Source organism: Microcaecilia unicolor, chromosome 2 (assembly GCF_901765095.1).
Source record: "Microcaecilia unicolor chromosome 2, aMicUni1.1, whole genome shotgun sequence".
In the NCBI taxonomy this organism is placed as follows: domain Eukaryota; kingdom Metazoa; phylum Chordata; class Amphibia; order Gymnophiona; family Siphonopidae; genus Microcaecilia; species Microcaecilia unicolor.
In genome coordinates, this window is record NC_044032.1 from 654,357,158 (window position 1) to 654,375,337 (window position 18,180).

General features: G+C 47.9%; 1 protein-coding gene across 3 annotated transcripts in view; it reads left to right on the forward strand.

Annotated features, from left to right (window-relative positions):
* Positions 1-18,180, forward strand: part of ADAD1 (adenosine deaminase domain containing 1) — a 349,421-nt gene that overhangs the window by 54,912 nt on the left and 276,329 nt on the right. For all 3 annotated transcript variants that reach the window (XM_030191773.1, XM_030191775.1, XM_030191774.1), the window contains exons 3-4: positions 7,908-8,096; positions 16,283-16,450. In XM_030191773.1, the coding sequence (XP_030047633.1) occupies positions 7,908-8,096; positions 16,283-16,450 (357 nt within the window). The remainder of the gene's footprint in view (positions 1-7,907; positions 8,097-16,282; positions 16,451-18,180) is intronic.

Sequence of the window (18,180 nt, forward strand, 5' to 3'; positions counted from 1 at the left end):
GAGGAGTAAGTTGCAGTAGTCAAGGTCTTCTTTTATGTAAACGAGCAGGGAGGTATGGGATCCTACCCTTGTGTCAGATTTCAACCCCTTCTTCCACCTCAATCTCACTGTTTTTCCTCCTTTGAAGTCCACTCTATCCGCCTTTTCTCTCCTCTGCCTCTTCGAATAGCGGTCATTTATTGTCCTCCTGGTAAGTCCCTTTCATCCTTTCTCAGTGACTTTGATGCCTGGCTTGCCTTCTTCCATGATCCTGCCTCCCCCTCTCTCATCCTTGGTGACTTTAATATTCCTGCTAATGATCCTTCCAACTCTTATATTTCCAAGTTACTCGCTTTAACGTTTTCCTTTAATCTCCAACTATGCTCCACCTCCCCCACTCATCAAAATGGTCACTGTCTTGATCTCATTTTCTCCTCCAGCTGTTCACCCCCTAGTTTCCTTGCCTCTGATCTTCCCTCCTCTGATCACCATCTTATAACTTTCACACTTCCACCCTCCCAGTCCCGTCCTATCTTATCTAATTTATCTAGGAATCTTCACGATATTGACCCTTCATCTCTATCCTCCCATGTTTCAAACCTCCTCTCTACTGTGGCACCATCCACGTCTGTCAACGAGGCTGTTTCTTCTTACAACAATACTCTATCCTCTGCCTTAGACACTCTTGCACCTTTGATGACCCGCCCTGTAAGGCGTACAAAACCCCAACCTTGGCTGACTTCTAATATCCGCTACCTATGTTCCTGTACCCGCTCCGCCGAACGCCTCTGGCGGAAATCTCGGGCCCTTGCTGATTTCTTACACTTTAAGTTCATGCTGACCTCCTTCCAATCTGCTGTTTTACGTGCCAAACAGGATTATTATATCCAACTGACCAACTCTCTTGGCTCTAATCTTCGACTTCTGTTCACCACATTGAACTCTCTCCTCAAGGTGCCCCCTCCCCCAACTCCCCCTTCATTATCTCCTCAGACCCTTGCTGAATTCTTTCACAACAAGGTTCAAAAGATAAACCTTGCTTTCTCTACCTCACCACCTCTTCCCTCCACTAGTCCATTCCCCTCTCTCTCCTTCCCCTCATTCCCTTTCCTCCTTTCCTGAAGTTACTATTGAGGAATCTACACTTCTCCTTTCTTCCTCAAAATGTACCACCTGTTCTTCTGATCCCATTCCCACCCACCTTCTTAATGCCATCTCTCCTGCTCTTATTCCTTTTATCTGTCACATTCTCAACCTCTCACTTTCCACTGTGACTGTCCCTGCTGCCTTTAAACATGCTGTGGTCACACCTCTCCTTAAGAAGCCTTCACTCGACCCTACTTGTCCCTCTAATTACCGACCCATCTCCCGCCTTCCTTTTCTCTCCAAATTACTTGAGCGTGCTGTTCACCGCCGCTGCCTTGATTTTCTCTCCTCACATGCTATTCTTGACCCACTACAATCTGGTTTTTGCCCTCTCCACTCAACCGAAACTGCGCTTACTAAAGTCTCCAATGACCTATTACTGGCTAAATCCAGAGGTCAATATTCCATCCTCATTCTTCTTGATCTTTCCGCTGCTTTTGACACTGTCGATCACAGCATACTTCTCGATACCCTGTCCTCACTTGGATTCCAGGGTTCTGTCCTTTCCTGGTTCTCTTCCTACCTCTCCCTCCGCACCTTTAGTGTTCACTCTGGTGGATCCTCTTCTACTTGTATCCCTCTGCCTGTCGGCGTACCTCAGGGTTCTGTTCTTGGTCCCCTCCTCTTTTCTATCTACACTTCTTCCCTTGGTTCATTAATCTCATCCCATGGCTTTTCCTACCATCTCTATGCTGATGACTCCCAAATCTACCTTTCTACCCCTGATATCTCATCTTGCATCCAAACCAAAGTTTCAGCGTGCTTGTCTGACATTGCTGCCTGGATGTCTCAGCGCCACCTGAAATTAAATATGACCAAAACCGAGCTTCTCATTTTCCCCACCAAACCCACCTCCCCGCTCCCCCCGTTTTCTATTTCTGTTGATGGCTCTCTCATTCTCCCTGTCTCCTCAGCTCGAAACCTTGGGGTCATCTTTGACTCTTCTCTCTCCTTCTCTGCTCATATCCAGCAGATTGCCAAGACCTGTCGTTTCTTTCTTTACACATTCGTAAAATCCGCCCCTTTCTTTCCGAGCACTCTACCAAAACCCTCATCCACACCCTTGTCACCTCTCGTTTAGACTACTGCAATCTGCTTCTTGCTGGACTCCCACTTAGTCACCTCTCCCCTCTCCAGTCAGTTCAAAACTCTGCTGCCCGTCTCGTCTTCCGCCAGGGTCGCTTTACTCATACTACCCCTCTCCTCAAGACCCTTCACTGGCTCCCTATCTCTTTTTGCATCCTGTTCAAACTTCTTTTACTAACCTATAAATGTACTCACTCTGCTGCTCCCCAGTATCTCTCCACACTCGTCCTTCCCTACACCCCTTCCCGTGCACTCCGCTCCATGGATAAATCCCTCTTATCTGTTCCCTTCTCCCCTACTGCCAACTCCAGACTTCGCACCTTCTGTCTCGCTGCACCCTATGCCTGGAATAAACTTCCTGAGCCCCTACGTCTTGCCCCATCCTTGGCCACCTTTAAATCTAGACTGAAAGGCCACCTCTTTAACATTGCTTTTGACTCGTAACCACCTGTAACCACTCGCCTCCACCTACCCTCCTCTCTTCCTTCCCGTTCACATTAATTGATTTGATTTGCTTATTTTATTTATTTTTTGTCTATTAGATTGTAAGCTCTTTGAGCAGGGACTGTCTTTCTTCTATGTTTGTGCAGCGCTGCGTATGCCTTGTAGCGCTATAGAAATGCTAAATAGTAGTAGTAGCAGCTTCCGTGAAGCTAGAAGGTACCGCCTGGGGCATTCTGCTGGGTTCACTTCTCGTGCCCGTTTTTCAGCAGAGGAACTCCTTTCGCTCGGACAAGCGTTCCGCAGCCACCGGCTCTAGGCCTGGAGTTCAGGGACGACCCTCTCAATGATGGTGCGCCGGCCCCCTCCTCGCTTTCTGTCATCGGAGGACGTCTTTCCCTCTTTGCCGAGGAGTGGGCCAATATTTCCTCAGATCAGTGGGTTCTGGACCTGATCAGAGATGGCTACAGAATAGAATTCAACACCCCAGTAAGAGACGTGTTTGTGAAGTCCCAATGCGGTTCTGCCGCCAAATGGGCGGCGGTAGAGGAGACTTTGCAAGGCCTGATTCAGTTAGGGGCCGTGTCCCCGGTACCTCCCGCCGAACACGGCTACAGCCGATACTCCATCTACTTTGTGGTGCCGCGAAAAGGTGGGTCTTTTCGCCCTATTCTGGACTTAAAAGAATTAAACAAGTCCCTGAGAGTGTGGCATTTCCACATGGAAACCCTGCGCTCCGTCACTGCTGCGGTACAGCCAGGAGAGTTTCTCACGTCTCTAGACCTGAAAGAAGCTTACTTGCACATACTAATTTGGCCCCCGCACCATAATTTGGCCCCCGCACCAGAAGTTTCTGAGGTTTGCGGTGTTGGGAAAACATTTCCAGTTCCGGGCCTTGCCTTTTGGCCTCTCCACAGCTCCCCGAACCTTTTCGAAGGTAATGGTGGTAGTAGCTGCTTTGCTCAGGCGAGAAGGTATCCGGGTTCACCCGTACCTAGACGACTGGCTCATCAGAGCGGACTCTGCTACAGAGAGTCATCAAGCTACAGCCAGAGTGGTCTCAGTACTTCAATCTCTAGGCTGGGTTGTCAATATGGCCAAAAGTCACCTGACCCCCTCGCAGTCTCTAGAATATTTGAGGGCCAGGTTCGACACAGACTCGGGCTATGTATACCTACCCGAGCTAAGGCGGTGCAAGCTTCAGAATCAGGTCCGTCTGCTCCTGAGGATGCCCCGCCCGCAAGCTTGGGACATTGTCCAGCTGCTGGGATCGATGACAGCCACATTGGAAGTGGTGCCCTGGGCGAGAGCGCACCTGAGACCTCTACAGTATTCTTTACTTCAAAGATGGTCTCCAGTTTCTCAGGATTATCAATGCAGACTTTCTTGGCTCCCTGCGGCCCGACTCAGCATGGAATGGTGGCTCTCAGAAAGCATGCTGCGGCGAGGAATGCCGCTGGCGCTCCCCGATTGGTGTCTAGTAGTGACAGCTGCCAGCCTGAAGGGTTGGGGCGCACATTGCAAGAGGAAGAATGCCCAGGGTCTATGGACATCCGAGGAGTCGGAGTGGTCCATCAACCGCCTGGAGTTGAAAGCGGTGTTTCAGGCGCTTCTGGCCTTTCAATTGACCCAGGAAGGATTGGCTGTCAGAGTGATGTCGGACAACACGACAGCAGTGGCCTACATAAATCGACAAGGCGGCACTCAGTGCAGAGCACTGGCCGTGCAGGCCGAACAGATTTGCCACTGGGCCGAGCTGCATCTTCAGTTTCTGTCGGCAGCTCACATTGCAGGTCAGAGCAACGTGGAAGCCGATTATCTAAGCAGGCATCAGATCGATCCAGCAGAATGGGAACTAGCAGATAAGTATTCCTGCAGATATGTGCCAAATGGGGCAAGCCTGTGATGGATCTTATGGCGACAAGTTCAAATGCCAAAGTCCCGTGCTGCTTCAGCAGACGGAGAGATCCTCGCTCAGCAGGGTTGGATGCCTTGACTCAGCCCTGGCCTCCGGGCCTACTATATGTGTTCCCTCCTCGGCTGCACCCAGGAGAAGTGGTCCTGATTGGCCCAGGAGGCCTTGGTATGCGGACCTCCGACAGATGTTAGTGGAGGCTCCCCTTCCTTTACCTCTGGTACCGAACCTGTTGTCATAGGGCCCGGTAGCCATGGAGGATGCCTGCCGCTTTGGTCTTATGGCATGGCGATTGAGAGGGCGCAATTGAGGGACAAAGGCTATTCAAACAGAGTCATTTCCACTCTCATGCAGGCCCGCAAGCATTCCACTTCCGTGGCTTATGCCAGGATTTGGCGCCAGTTTGAGTCTTGGTGTGCTTCAAAAGCGATCACACCCATGCGGGCTCCTGTCTCGCCGATTCTGGACTTTTTGCAGGATGGTGTACAAATAGGCTTGGCCTATAATTCCCTGTGGGTGCAAGTGGCAGCGTTGGCCACCCTTCGTGGTAAGGTTGAAGGCGTGTCTTTAGCTGCTCATCCAGATGTGGCACGGTTTCTTAGTGGGGTGCTTCGGCTCCGGCCTTCCGTGCGAGCACCCTGTCCAGCTTGGAACCTGGGGCTAGTTTTGAAGGCCCTGCAGGCTTCTCCTTTTGAGCCGCTTCGGCGAGCATCGGAGAAAGATTTGACACTAAAGGCCGTTTTTCTTGTGGCCATTACTTCGGCGAGACGGGTGTCAGAGCTCCAGGCGCTGTCCTGTAGAGACCCATTTCTGCAATTCTCAGAGTCCGGGGTCACGGTTCGGACCGTGTGGTTTCAGCGTTTCACCTAAACCAGCCTATTTTCTTGCCCTCCTTTGATAAGGAGGATTTTCAGAATCTTTTGGGCAGTTGCACCTGTTGGATGTGCGCAGGACTCTGCTGCAGTATCTGCGAGTTACTATCTCTTTCAGGATCTATGATCATCTGTTTGTTTTGCTATCAGGTCCTCGCAGAGGGTCTCCAGCGTCTAAAGCCACTATTGCCCGCTGGCTCAAAGAAACTATCTTTTCAGCTTATCTGCTTGCCGGCCGGTCTCTGCCTGTAGCCTTTAAGGTGCATTCTACCAGAGCGATTTCTTCCTCTTGGGCTGAAACTGGAGCACTCTCTCGTCAAGAGGTATGCAGTGCAGCAACATGGGTTTCTAAGCTCTCTTTTGCCCGACATTACAGGCTGAATGTGGCTGCTAGGAGGGATGCGTGTTTTGGAGCACAAGTGCTGGCGTGTGGTGTGACCTGTTCCCAACCTATATAGGGATTGCTTTGTTACATCCCATATGTAATGGCTTCATCTGCTTGATGACAAGGAAGAGAAAATTAGGTTCTTACCTTGGTAATTTTCTTTCCTTTAGTCATAGCAGATGAAGCCATGAGCCCTCCCTATATGATTGTCTTTATGCTGTGAATCTGTTTCAGGTTCTGTTCTTGTTTCCTGAAGTTTCTTCCTTGGGAGAAAGTTGGAAAACAGTCTTCAGGATTCATGTTCACTTATAGAAGGATGAGTCCATTTTCTCCAGTTTATGTTTTGGAGGATGAGTTTATTCCCTCCAGGAGGTTGCGTGTATCCCCTCCAGTTATACAATGAGGAGGACGAGTTTATTCCCTCCAGGAGGATGTGTTCATTCCCTCCTTTTGAGTTCATGCCCTTGTTAAGGGCCATCGTTCGCTGTGAGGAAAGTTCATGTTATTCCCATTGTGGTTTGCCATACTGCTTTGGAAGCTTCAAATACTGAAGAGGCAGTGGAGCTGGCTGGCCATGAGGCACTGTGAAAAGTTGAGTGCTCTCTATCTCCCCCTGCTGGTTGATGGACACAACCCATACGTAATGGCTTCATCTGCTATGACTAAAGGAAAGAAAATTACCAAGGTAAGAACCTAATTTTCCCTTCTTCTGCTGGTCACACCTCTCTCTATACAGCCTAGCAAACTTCTAGTTACCGCCACCGCCTTGTCACACGGTTTCATCGCCTTCAGATCCTCAGATACTATCACCTGAGGATCTGAAGGCGATGAAACCATGTGACAAGGCGGTGGCCGTAACTAGAAGGTTGCTAGGCTGTATAGAGAGAGGTGTGACTAGCAGAAGCAAAGATACTTACCTGTTGCAGGTATTCTCCAAGGACAGCAGGCCATGCATTCTCACATAGCCTCCCATCTCCCCTAGGAGTTGTTTTCATGTGTACTGCTTGTCCTGTTCTTTAGTTGCAGTCGGGAAGGCACTCGTGCATATAGTAGTTGATGGCAGAGAAAGACCTGTACGGTCCATCCAGTCTGCCCAACAAGGTAAACTTATGTGTGTACCTGACTTTGATTTGTATCTGCCATTTTCAGGCACAGACCGTAGAAGTCTGCCCAGCACTAGCCCCACCTCCCACCAACGGCTCTGCTACCCAATCTCCGCTAAGCTTCTGAGGATCCGTTCCTTCTGAACAGGATTCCTTTATGTTTATCCCATGCATTTTTGAATTCCGTTACCGTTTTCATCTCCACCACCTCCCGTGGGAGGGCATTCCAAGTATCCACCACTCTCTCCATGAAAAAATACTCCCTGACATTTTTCTTGAGTCTGCCCCCCCTTCAATCTCATTTCATGTCCTCTAATTCTACCGCCTTCCCATCTCCGGAAAAGGTTAGTTTGCGGATTAATACCTTTCAAATATTTGAACGTCTGTATCATATCACCCCTGTTTCTCCTTTCCTCCAGGGTATACATGTTCAGGTCAGCAAGTCTCTCCTCGTACATCTTGTAACGCAAATCCCATACCATTTTTGTAGCTTTTCTTTGCACCGCTTCAATTCTTTTTACATCCTTAGCAAGATGCAGCCTCCAAAACTGAACACAATACTCCAGGTAGGGCTTTACCAAGGACTTATAAAGGGGCATAAACACCTCCTTTCTTCTGCTGGTCACACCTCTCTCTATACAGCTCATGCTCTTAAAGCTATTTTTAGCTTATAATGCTGTGCACCGGGCAACATGGATGACATCACCCACATGCGAGAATGAATGACCTACTGTCCTCACAATACCTGGTGCCTGTATTACTTACTACAGGTAAGTTTCTTTGTTTCTTTTCGTTATATAATTGTTTAGAAATACTTTTTTCTATGTAAACTCAGTTTGGGGCTTTTGGAAAGATCCTTGTTTTTTTTTTTAGAAAGAAGTGTTTAAGAAATGTGTTTCCTGCTTTAGTTCTGACAGCGTGTTTGCATTAAAAATACTTTTTCTTGTTAGTTAGATCATGTTTAAACCATTTTGTTTTAGGTCAGTTTTCAGAGCCATTATTGTCAAAAGTTGTTACACCACCTCTGACTGCTGCACTTCTTCCAAAGAAAATACCAAGGGAATTCTTAATAAAATATCGGCGTGGAGATCTGAACCCAATATCTGCCTTACATCAGTTTGTACAAATGCAACGAATGGACCTGGATTTGAAAGAAACTGTAAAAGCAGGTATTGTGCTGAAAGAATTTAATTTGACTTTAGGTTTGAGTTTGAAGGAGTTGCTATTGTTTTTGCACTGTAAATTAACTTGTATTTTAATGTAGTAATCTATTTTAGATAGGTTTAAGATTTCTAACTAGCATGCTTGTGATGACTTCACATATCAAGAGTTCTTGTATCTTTTCCAGAACAGAGCACTGTCGTCAAATGTATGTATTTGAGAGTTGTACAATCTTCTGCTAGTAGAAAGCACTGGGCATTTCCTTAGCGTTGCTCCGGACCGGCCCAGAATGTGACTGATGGGTTGTGTATGCCTTCCAGCAGGTGGAGACTGAGAAAAAAAACTGTGGCTCTCTAGCCAGCCAATAAGAGCCCTTGCCAGCTAGAGAAAGGTCCAGTAATCTCAGTCTCCAGCAGGTGTAAGGTGGTGAGTCCTTCAGTCTCATTCCTTTTTGTCTATTCTTTCTTATTAATTCTTATTAATGTTATTTTCTACTGAAAGGTTCAGGTTATTTCTGTGCATCTTTAAAAAAAACCAAACAAACCTGCTTGGTAGGGGCTGAGGTCCGTGGGGGCCTCTGTTTGCCCTGGGGGTGCCACACTCGGGTGGTTGAGTCCCTCCCTCCTGTTCCTCCGTGAAGTAAAAGCATTCTTTGGTAAATTCTGATGCTTTCCATTGCAGACTGTTGTCAGGAACAGTTTGACTGATGTGCGTTTTCCTTCAGCTCTTCGTTGTAAGAACTGTAGAGGCAGGGAGAGGCAGCTACTCAGTTTAAAAAAAAAAGAAAGCCTCCCGGTCTGCTGTCTTGGCAGAGCCATTTCTGGGCTGTAAAAACGAGCAGGGCAGCTCCGTAGCGATCAGCTGTTGGCTGATTAGCTGTTTTCTATTTTAATTGTTTTTTGCAATGTCTGGGAGCTCCGTGTCTTTTTGGTCTCAGCGACGGGATTTAGGGGCAGCTATGTGTGCCGATGTTCCTTCACCTCTAAAAGCAGTAGCAGGCTACTGGTATCGATGTTTCGGCAGCGCCGTCGGAGGGGTGTCCGATTTCGTTATTTTACCGCCGGTCGCGTCTTTCTCTCTGTGCCGATTTCGGCGGGAAACGCCGCCATTTTGAATCTGTTTATGTTGGAAAGGCTAAGAGCTGAACCTAGTGAGAGAGAGATGTCTGTTGCAGAAAGCCTCATGCTTGGTGTTTAAAAATGGAGCTGCTAGCTGGGGCGGTTTTACCCTTCCTAAGCCTCTTGTGTGGGACGCTTATGAGGCATATAATCAAGTGGGCAGCAGTGCTCAGGACCTGACAGGTTATTCAGCTCTGGGCATAGCACTCTCGGCATTAGGTGATTCATCTTCTATTTTCGCCCTCTCTGGGAACCGTAGGCTGAGCTAATGTTTCTAGCTTCCTAACCAAAATATTTCAAATGTCCTTTTGTTTTATGCTATGTCAGCCCAATGTTTGTTCTGAAGCATGTTTTGCATGGCATCCTCAGTTAATGAAAAAACAAAAAAAATAAAATAAATAAATAGAATAAGCAAAATGGTTTCTCTTTGTATACTGTTTCCTTTGGAGTTATCCTCAACAGGTCACCTAGGTACTGTAATGTTACAGTTACAGGAGTTATACCTAGTTTACAATTTTGGCATAAGTCTGCTGTTATGTGTCTTTCTGCTGTCTCACACATAACGGTTAGTTCTTCCGCTTTCAGCAATGATGTGGTGCGGGTTCAGGCTCTCCTCGCTCGTGGCGCTCGATTCGCACCATTTCAAGAGAGGTGGGCCCAGGTGAGAAGGATATGCATTCAAGTTTGTTCATCCTTTGTCATATGTTTTCCTAGAATCTCATTGCCGTTTCCGCATCACATTCCGGGGCCGTCAGAGCTACTGTCTGCAGATTTCTGGTCCTTCGAGCAATTTTCTCCTGTCCCTTGGGCGGATCATTGGCAATTAATCGTTACTCCATTTACTTTCTGGTTTTCAAGAAAGACAGACAGTTTTTCTATCCAATTTTAGATTTCAAGGCGTCAAGTCCGTTAAGTGCTCTCCTTTCGGATGGAGTCTTTATTGCAGTGCGGTCACGGGAGTTTTCTGACTTCTCTCGATTTTACAGAAGCCTATTTTCACATTCCTATTCGTTCTGCACATCAACGTTTCTTTTGTTTCTTTTGCAGTGCTAGTCCACCATTTTCAGTTTCAGCCTCTTCCCTTCGGGTTGGCATCTACTCTTTGTACGTTTACCACAGTCAGGGTAGTTGTGGTAGAGGCATTTTACTGCATCCTTATTTGGATGATTTGTTGATCCGGGCAAGGTCTTCCCACAAGTATCTTCAGATGGCAGCTCGGGTAATACCATTCTTGCAGATCCTAGATTGGGTAGTTAATGTGCAGAAGAGCAGTCTTCTGCCTTCTTTGTCGATTACGTATCTGGGGGTCAGGTTCGACACAAGCCACGGTCGCATGTTCTTCCGTCTGCTCTGGTCCTCAAGTTGCAGACTCAGATTTCGTCGCTTCGGGCAGATTTCACTCCTTCGGCGGGATGTTCTCTACAGCCTTGGGAACCAGTCCGGCAGTGATCGAGGTGGTGGCCTGGCCAGGACTCACAAGAGATCTCTTCAGACCTAGTGGTTGTCGAGATGGTCATTTCAGAGGTTTCGCTTCATCAAACTTTGCCTCTTTCACTTTAAGTGCAGACCAGTTTATATTGGTGGTTTTGGGAGTCCAATTTGTTCGAAGGTATGCTTCTAGATCAGACCAGATGGTCTGTAGTTACGACAGATGCTATTTTCCTCGGCTGGGGGGCTTGCTGTCAGGGGCAGTTTCCTCAGGGTCTCTGGTCTCTTCAGAAGGCATTATTTTCAATCATCCTGTTAGGGACCAGAGTGATTTCTTCTGGGGCTCCAGAGGTGTTTTTCTTCTTCAGAGAAGCCGAGCGGTTCCACTAAGGTCAGACAATGCTACTGTGGTTGCAATTTTCAATAGATCATGAGGTACGGGGAGTCTGCCATTGCTGACGGCGCTCTTGCTTCAATGGGTGGAGGTCCATCTGATGGTTCTTTCAGCGGCTTAAGTAGCAGGGGTCTTAAATGTTCACGCAAACTTTCTCAGTTGTCTTCTGCTCCATTCAAGAGAGTGGTTGCTAAGCGAAGTGGCGTTTCGGCCGTTCCTCGTTTGTTGGGGGTATCCCGGAACGCTTCGGTTTGCTTCCGCCAGCAATGCAAAACTTCCTCTGTTCTTCAGTCGTCAAAAGGCTCCCTTAGCACAGGGAATGGACAATCTTCTACAATCCTGCTCAGCCGGTCTAAGGTATGCTTCTGATAGGCGCTGTCTTCAGAAGGTAGAGACGCATAGGGGAAGTCTGATTTTCGTGGCACCTGCTTGGCCTCAAAGGACGTGGTGCACCGATCTTCGACATCGTCGGGATGGCTTTTTCTTTAGACTTCAGGTCCAGCGAGTTCTCTGGTCGCAGAGTCCTGTCGTGCATCCGGACTCGGATCGATTCTGTCTTACGGCCTGCATCTTGTTAGTGCTATCCTGGCTAAGTAAGGTTATTCTGCTCAGGTCCTTGCGTTTATGCTTTGCTCTTGTCAACGTGCTATGTCGTTGATGGAGATGCGCACTTGGAGGATATTGGAGTACAGGGATAAAGGCTTTGGGCCTATCTCTTTTCAGTGCTTCGGTTCCGCATCTTTTGGATTTTTTGCAGCAGGGCTGCGATATAGGCCTTCTTTTGGTCTCTCTTAAGGTGCCCCATGGCCCAACAATGTATAGCTTGCATAGGATCAGGGGGTCTTCTCTGTGTGGCCTTGGGTTGGAAAGCTGCTCACAGTCCAAAATCGTAGTTTTGTTGACTAGCAGGGAACTAAAGAGGGGACTGGTATTGAAATGATTTAAGAACTTTTGTTGTCAAGATGAAAGATAATTTATCTGATGTTTGGCAATCCCCCTCTGGAGTTACCACAGGGCTCTCCTCTGTCACAGATCCTTTTTAATGTATTCCTTGTCATCAGCAGCAGATGAATCCATTACGAATGGGTTTTGTCCGCCTACCAGCAGGGGGAGATAGAGAACACTGAAAACCATAGTGCCTCTAGGACGGCTAGCTCCATCTGCCTCTCAGTATTTTTCTATCTCCCAGCAGGGTAGGACGCAGCTTGTTCAGCTCCTTGAACATTTTTGCCTGGGGAAGCTCCTGTGCTTGGCCAGTTGAGCTGGGGTGTTGTGGCTGGTGGTGCCCACATAAAGGCACATAGGTTCGCCCTTTCCCTGCCTTATCCATTGTGGATACAGGCACATGGGTTCGCCCTTTCCCTGCCTTACCCATTCTGGATGCAGGCACATAGGTTCGCCCTTTCCCTGCCTTTCCCACTTCCCCCTTGTGGATGTAGGCATATAGGTTCACCCTGTCCCTGCCTTTCCCACCCTCTACTGCCTCCGGAGTACCATTGTAGCTGTTTGCCTCCAACTTTCCTCACAGTGTTAAAAAAAAAAACGCGCTTTTTATGCGCTGCTATTCTGAGGCTTTTATTGACGTGCAGCGTGACCGGAGCTCGGTGGACTCGGTCCTTTGAGGTAAAACGTGCTGTATAGACGGTAGAGCCAGTACGAGCATGGCGAGCGATGAGTCTTCACGCTCAATGGAGCTGGTAGCGGGCGCCATCTTGGAAGCGCCGCATGGCTCGACCCCTGCGGTTGCGGAGGAGTCTGTGAGCAGAGGGGCACCTCGGGCCTAGGCTACCAGAGGAGCTCCGTTCCCCGTAGCTCCTAATTCAGAGACGGGAGGTCAGGCTGAGTTTTTCTCCCCTGAGTTTGTGCTTACTTTACATAAAACCTTCATGCTGAAAAGAGCTCTGCCGCAGGTGTCTGACACTGCGTTGCTACCTGGTCTCCCTCCGACTGATGATGGCCCGGGGCAGATGTCAGAAGTGGATTCCCCTGAGTGTTGTATGCACGCTAAACATAGATGGGTAAATTCCCCGTTGGAGAGCGGCGCACTTCCCCCCCCCCCCCCCCCCCCCCCCCCTCCCGTGGTCGAGCTGTGGGGACTCTGAGGGATCTGACAGGCCTTCGTTGTCTGAGGAGCCAGAGGAAGGTTTGCCACTGGTTCTGGATGATCCCACTGCGGTTCGGATTTTCCACCACGATGAGCTGCCAGAACTTAACTGTGATGCCTTGCGAGGCCTCCTCTGGTAATCCAAGGATGGCAAGTACTAAGAAGCCTGCTCGAGCCTTTCCTTTGCATGACTCCATCCAAGAGCTTATTTCTGCTCAATGGGCTGACCCAGAGGGGCACTTGAAAGTGGCAAGGGCGATGGGGCATCTTTATCCTCTGAGTGAGGAGCACTTGGCCCGTTTTGGGATGCCTAAAGTGGATGCCTTAGTCACGGCGGTGACAAAAAAAGATCACCCTCCCAGTAGAGGGAGGGAGGGGTCGCCCTGAAGGGCATTCAGGACCGGTGCCTCAAATCAGCGCTAAAACGGTCCTTTGAGATTTCGAGCCTAGCCTTAAGGGCGTCTGTTTGCAGTTCTTATGCTGCTCGAGCCTGCCTTTCTTGGTTACAACAGTCAGTGGAACAGCCCGTGGATGGTGCGGAGTCCCTCGCTGAGGTTGCACCGCGCATGGAGTCAGCCTTGTCATTTTTAGCTGACGCCCTCTATGATCTGGTCAGAGCTTCGGCTAAACATGTCTGTGGCGGTGTCCACCCGCAGCCTTCTGTGGCTACGGCATTGGGCGGCTGACATGGCCTCTAAGCAAAGGCTGGTGAAGTTGCCCTTTTGGGGACTTCCTTTATTTGGAGAGGATTGTTAAAGACCTGGGGAATGCTAAAACCCAGCGGTTACCTGAGGATAGGCCGCGGCCTTCTTCCAAGGGTCAGGTGGTTCCCTCCTCCTCTACACCTCGCTTGCGTGAAGCTAGAAGGTATCGCCCGGGGCGCTCTGCTGGGTTTACTCATCGTGCCCGTTTTCAGCAGAGGGAACTCCTTTCTCTCGGACAAGCGATCCGCAGCGGCCGGTGCTAGGCCTGGAGTTAAAGGGCGACCCTCTCAATGATGGTGCGCCAGTCCACGCCTCCTTTACAGCTGTAGGAGGATGCCTTTCCCTCTTTCTAGAGGAGTGGACCAAGATTACCTTGGATCAGTGGGTCCTGGACCTGATCAGAGAACGTTACCGATTGGAATTCAATGCCCCGGTGAGAGACGTGTTCTTGGAGTCCCAATGCGGTACTGCTGTCAAACGGGCGGCGGTAGAGGAGACCCTACAAGTCTTGTTGCACCTTGGGGTGGTGATCCCTGTGCCTCCCGCCGAACACAGCTGCGATCGTTACTCCATTTACTTTGTGATTCCGCGAAAGGCGGGTCTTTTCGGCCCATTTTCGACTTGAAGGAAGTCAACAAGTCTCTTGAGAGTGCGGCATTTTCACATGGAAAACCTGCGCTCCGTCATTGCGGCGGTTCAGCCAGGAGAGTTCCTCACGTCTCTGGACCTAAAAGAACTTACTTGCACATACCTATTTGGCCCCCGCACCAACGGTTCCTCCGATTTGCGGTGTTGGGAAGACATTTCCAGTTTCGGACCTTGCCTTTTGGCCTCGCCACAGCTCCCAGAACCTTTTTCAAAGGTAATGGTGGTAGTAGATGCGTTTCTTAGGCAAGAGGGTATCCGGGTTCACCCATACCTAGACGACTGGCTCATCAGAGCGGACTCGGCAAAAGAGTCATCATGTCACAGCCAGAGTGCTCTCAGTACTTCAATCTCTGGGCTGGGTCGTCAATATACCCAAAAGTCACCTGACCCCCCTCTCAATCTCTAGAATATTTGGGGGGCACGGTTCGACACGGCCTCGGGGTTTGTTTATCTACCCGACCAAAGGCGGTGCAAGCTTCAGAATTAGATCTGTCTGCTCCTGAGGATGCCTTGCCCGCGAGCTTGGGACATTGTCCAGCTGTTGGGGGTCGATGACTTGTAAAGGTCTGAAAACTTGTGCAACTTTGTAGCACTTTTTTAACACATTAGGCTTTGGCAAATGACATGGCCCATAATTGAGGGTTTGCATCCTAATATCCTTAAACACCTGTTACAGGTAAACTTTGCTTTGCAGAATGGTACCAGCTAGGGTTATGCATTCATTAGTGCACATTAGGTTTGTTAGTGGGTCTTAAATAGTGCACACTCCACTTAATGCACATTAACCTATGAATTAAGATATGCGTATTTGTTTTAAAAATTTATATGGCCTATAACCTAGGCAATTTACAAATCAAACATTCACAATAAAATAAACAGAGTTTAAAAATAGTAACAAACTAGCTACAGACTATACATATATCTCTTCAGTATTAAAAGAAAACATCACGCCTACATGGTTTTATTGCTTTTTTTTTTCTTGAAATGAATTGATCAGTCCAAAAATTAAGGGGGAGGGTGTTGAACCAAAAAAGTAAATGACCCTGTTATCCCTGTGCACATCCCTAATACCAGCTACTGGGGAAGATTTAAAGTTAAAATGATATGAAGGATAGAATGAGATACAAGATCAGTGGGAAAGGTGTTAGGTTTAGCAACGATATCAAAAGCTTCTTGTTGAGAATGTATGGACCATCATTAGTAAAATATTTGATTCAGATATTCCACTAACTTCCTCATTAATAATTTTGAAATCCTGTTCTCCAGAATTCACATTCTCTCCCAATAATTACAAATTGTTTGACATATTAGTTACTATAGCACAATGCATGATTCTAAATAATTGGAAAACCTCTTCAATGTTAAATGAACATTTCTGGTGGCAATCTGTTCTAATGTACCACAAGCTAGAATTGGCTTCCGCCACATTCACAGGATCAATTATTAAAACAAATACTGTATGGTCTCCAATTGCTTCCTATCTTGATTCCATTTCAAATGAAACTACATAAATGATAACTACTTATCTTAGATTATTATTATAATTATATAATTCCTTGGCACACTATATAATCTATTATATATCTTCATAATGCATCTTTTTATTTCTTTTGGTTAATGTTATGTACTATTTACATTGTACTAAAACCAATAAAAAAAATCTTGGGAAAAAAAAAGAGAATGTATGGATGGAAAGAGCTTTTTTTTTCTGCTCAGAAGAATAGAGGTGTTAGTAATTGTAACCTTTGAGTTTGAAAGCAGATAGGTAATATTTAATATATTTCTTTTTCTTTTCAAGGTAATGTTTTTGGTACTTATTTTGCATTCTGTGCTGTGATTGATGGTGTACAGTACAAGACAGGATTGGGGCAAAATAAGAAAGAAGCTAAAGCAAATGCTGCAAAACTGGCACTTGATGAACTTCTGCAGTATGATGAGCCTGAACAAAGATCTGTGGAGACTTCAGGTATGCACTCTGGTGTATTGTCTTAGATACATTTCTGTGGAAGAGGCTATTGTCCATTTTTTGGAGGGGGGGCTTATTTCATCAAACCCTTAGTCAAATCTGGCATATTTTCAAATTGTTCAAATTGTGTTTTCTCCAAGTTCCCCTTTTCAGATTTTATTCTGTTCTTTCAAGTTTTGGACAGGTATTCTGCCAGCTAGATGAGACATTCTCAACGCCTCATAATTGTTTCTGACTCCCATTGGGCAGGAAAGTATAAAGGTTATTCTTTTTGGGCTGTACTACCCTAAACAAGCAGGTGTCATCCCTTCCTGCAGGGAGATGGAGGTTGATCTTTTCCACTGACAAGCAGGATTGTGTCACATGAGACTGCCAAGCTCTGGGATGCTCATCTTTTTTTTAATATGCATGGATCCAGGTTAAAGAGCAGACAGAATATATAAATGGCATGAGAGTTGCAACAATACAAAGATTGGTCAGCACACTTTGCCCAAATGCACTGTTGTAGTGGATTAATCCAAGCAGTAACGCTGGGTAGAGCTATGAAGTGAGGACCTGGTTGCTTTACAAATAGGACCCAACAAAGCAGACTTCCTTGTCATCAAGCAGATGAATCCATTACGAGTGGGTTGTGTCCATCAACCAGCAGGGGGAGATAGAGCACTGAAAAACCATAGTGCCTCATGGCCAGCTAGCTCCATCTGCCTCTTCAGTATTCTTTATCTCCCCAGCAGGTTGGACGCAGCTTATTCAGCTCCTTCAGAAAATCTGCCTGGGGTGGCTCCTGTGCTGTTGCCAGTTGTAGCAGGGGTGTTGTGGCTGGTGGTGCCCACTTTAAAGGCACATAGGTTAGCCCTGTCCCTGTCTTTGCCCATGCTGTGGATGCAGGCACATAGGTTCGCCCTTTCACTGCCTTTCCCACGCTACTGATCCTCCAGAGTGGAAAAATTTGCCTCTTGCGCTGTTGTCTCTAACTTTCTTCACAGCGTTAAAAAAAAAAAAAAAAAGTTGCGCTGTAGCGCTGTGATCCCAGAAAAGAGGTTTTCTTCTGATTGTGCAGCGGATCGGAGCTCTGTGACCTTGGTCCTGGGAGGTAAGAGCACTTTGTAGCTCCGGGGAGGGCCCGCGTTTGGGACGATTTTGTCGCGAATCCGCCATTTTGAATTTCCCGCCATTTTCGGCAATGGCTGTGGAGGTTGTTAAGTGCTGTTCCCATTGTGGCAAGCGCAGATCAGCAGCAGGGCTCTGTAAATCGTGCTCTTCTGACGTCAGAGCCGGCCCGAGCATGGCGAGCGAGGTTTCTTCTCGCTCCGTGGAGCTGGCAGCGGGCGCCATTTTGGAACAGCATGGCGCGACCCCCGCTGAGGCGGAGGGGTTTGAGCCTGGAGGGGAGCCTCATATGGAGGCTAATATGAGAGCTATTACCCCCGGACTGGAACCGGGAGACGAGGGTGAGCCATTCTCCCCTGAGTTTGTTTTGCTGCTGCATAAAGCATTTATGTTAAAAAGAGCTCTCCCACAGAGGTCTCAATCGGCCCTGCTGCCTGTGTCCCCTCCTTTGGAGCCTGGCTTTGAATTGAAGTCAGGTGCGTTTTCCCCTGACAGATGGCCGCAGGACAAGCGCAGAAGGGTGGATTCCCCTTCAGAGAGTGGTGCACCCCCTTCCCCCCCCTCCCGTGGTCGGGATGTGAGGAGTCTGAGGGGTCTGGCAGGCCCTCGTGGTCTGGAGA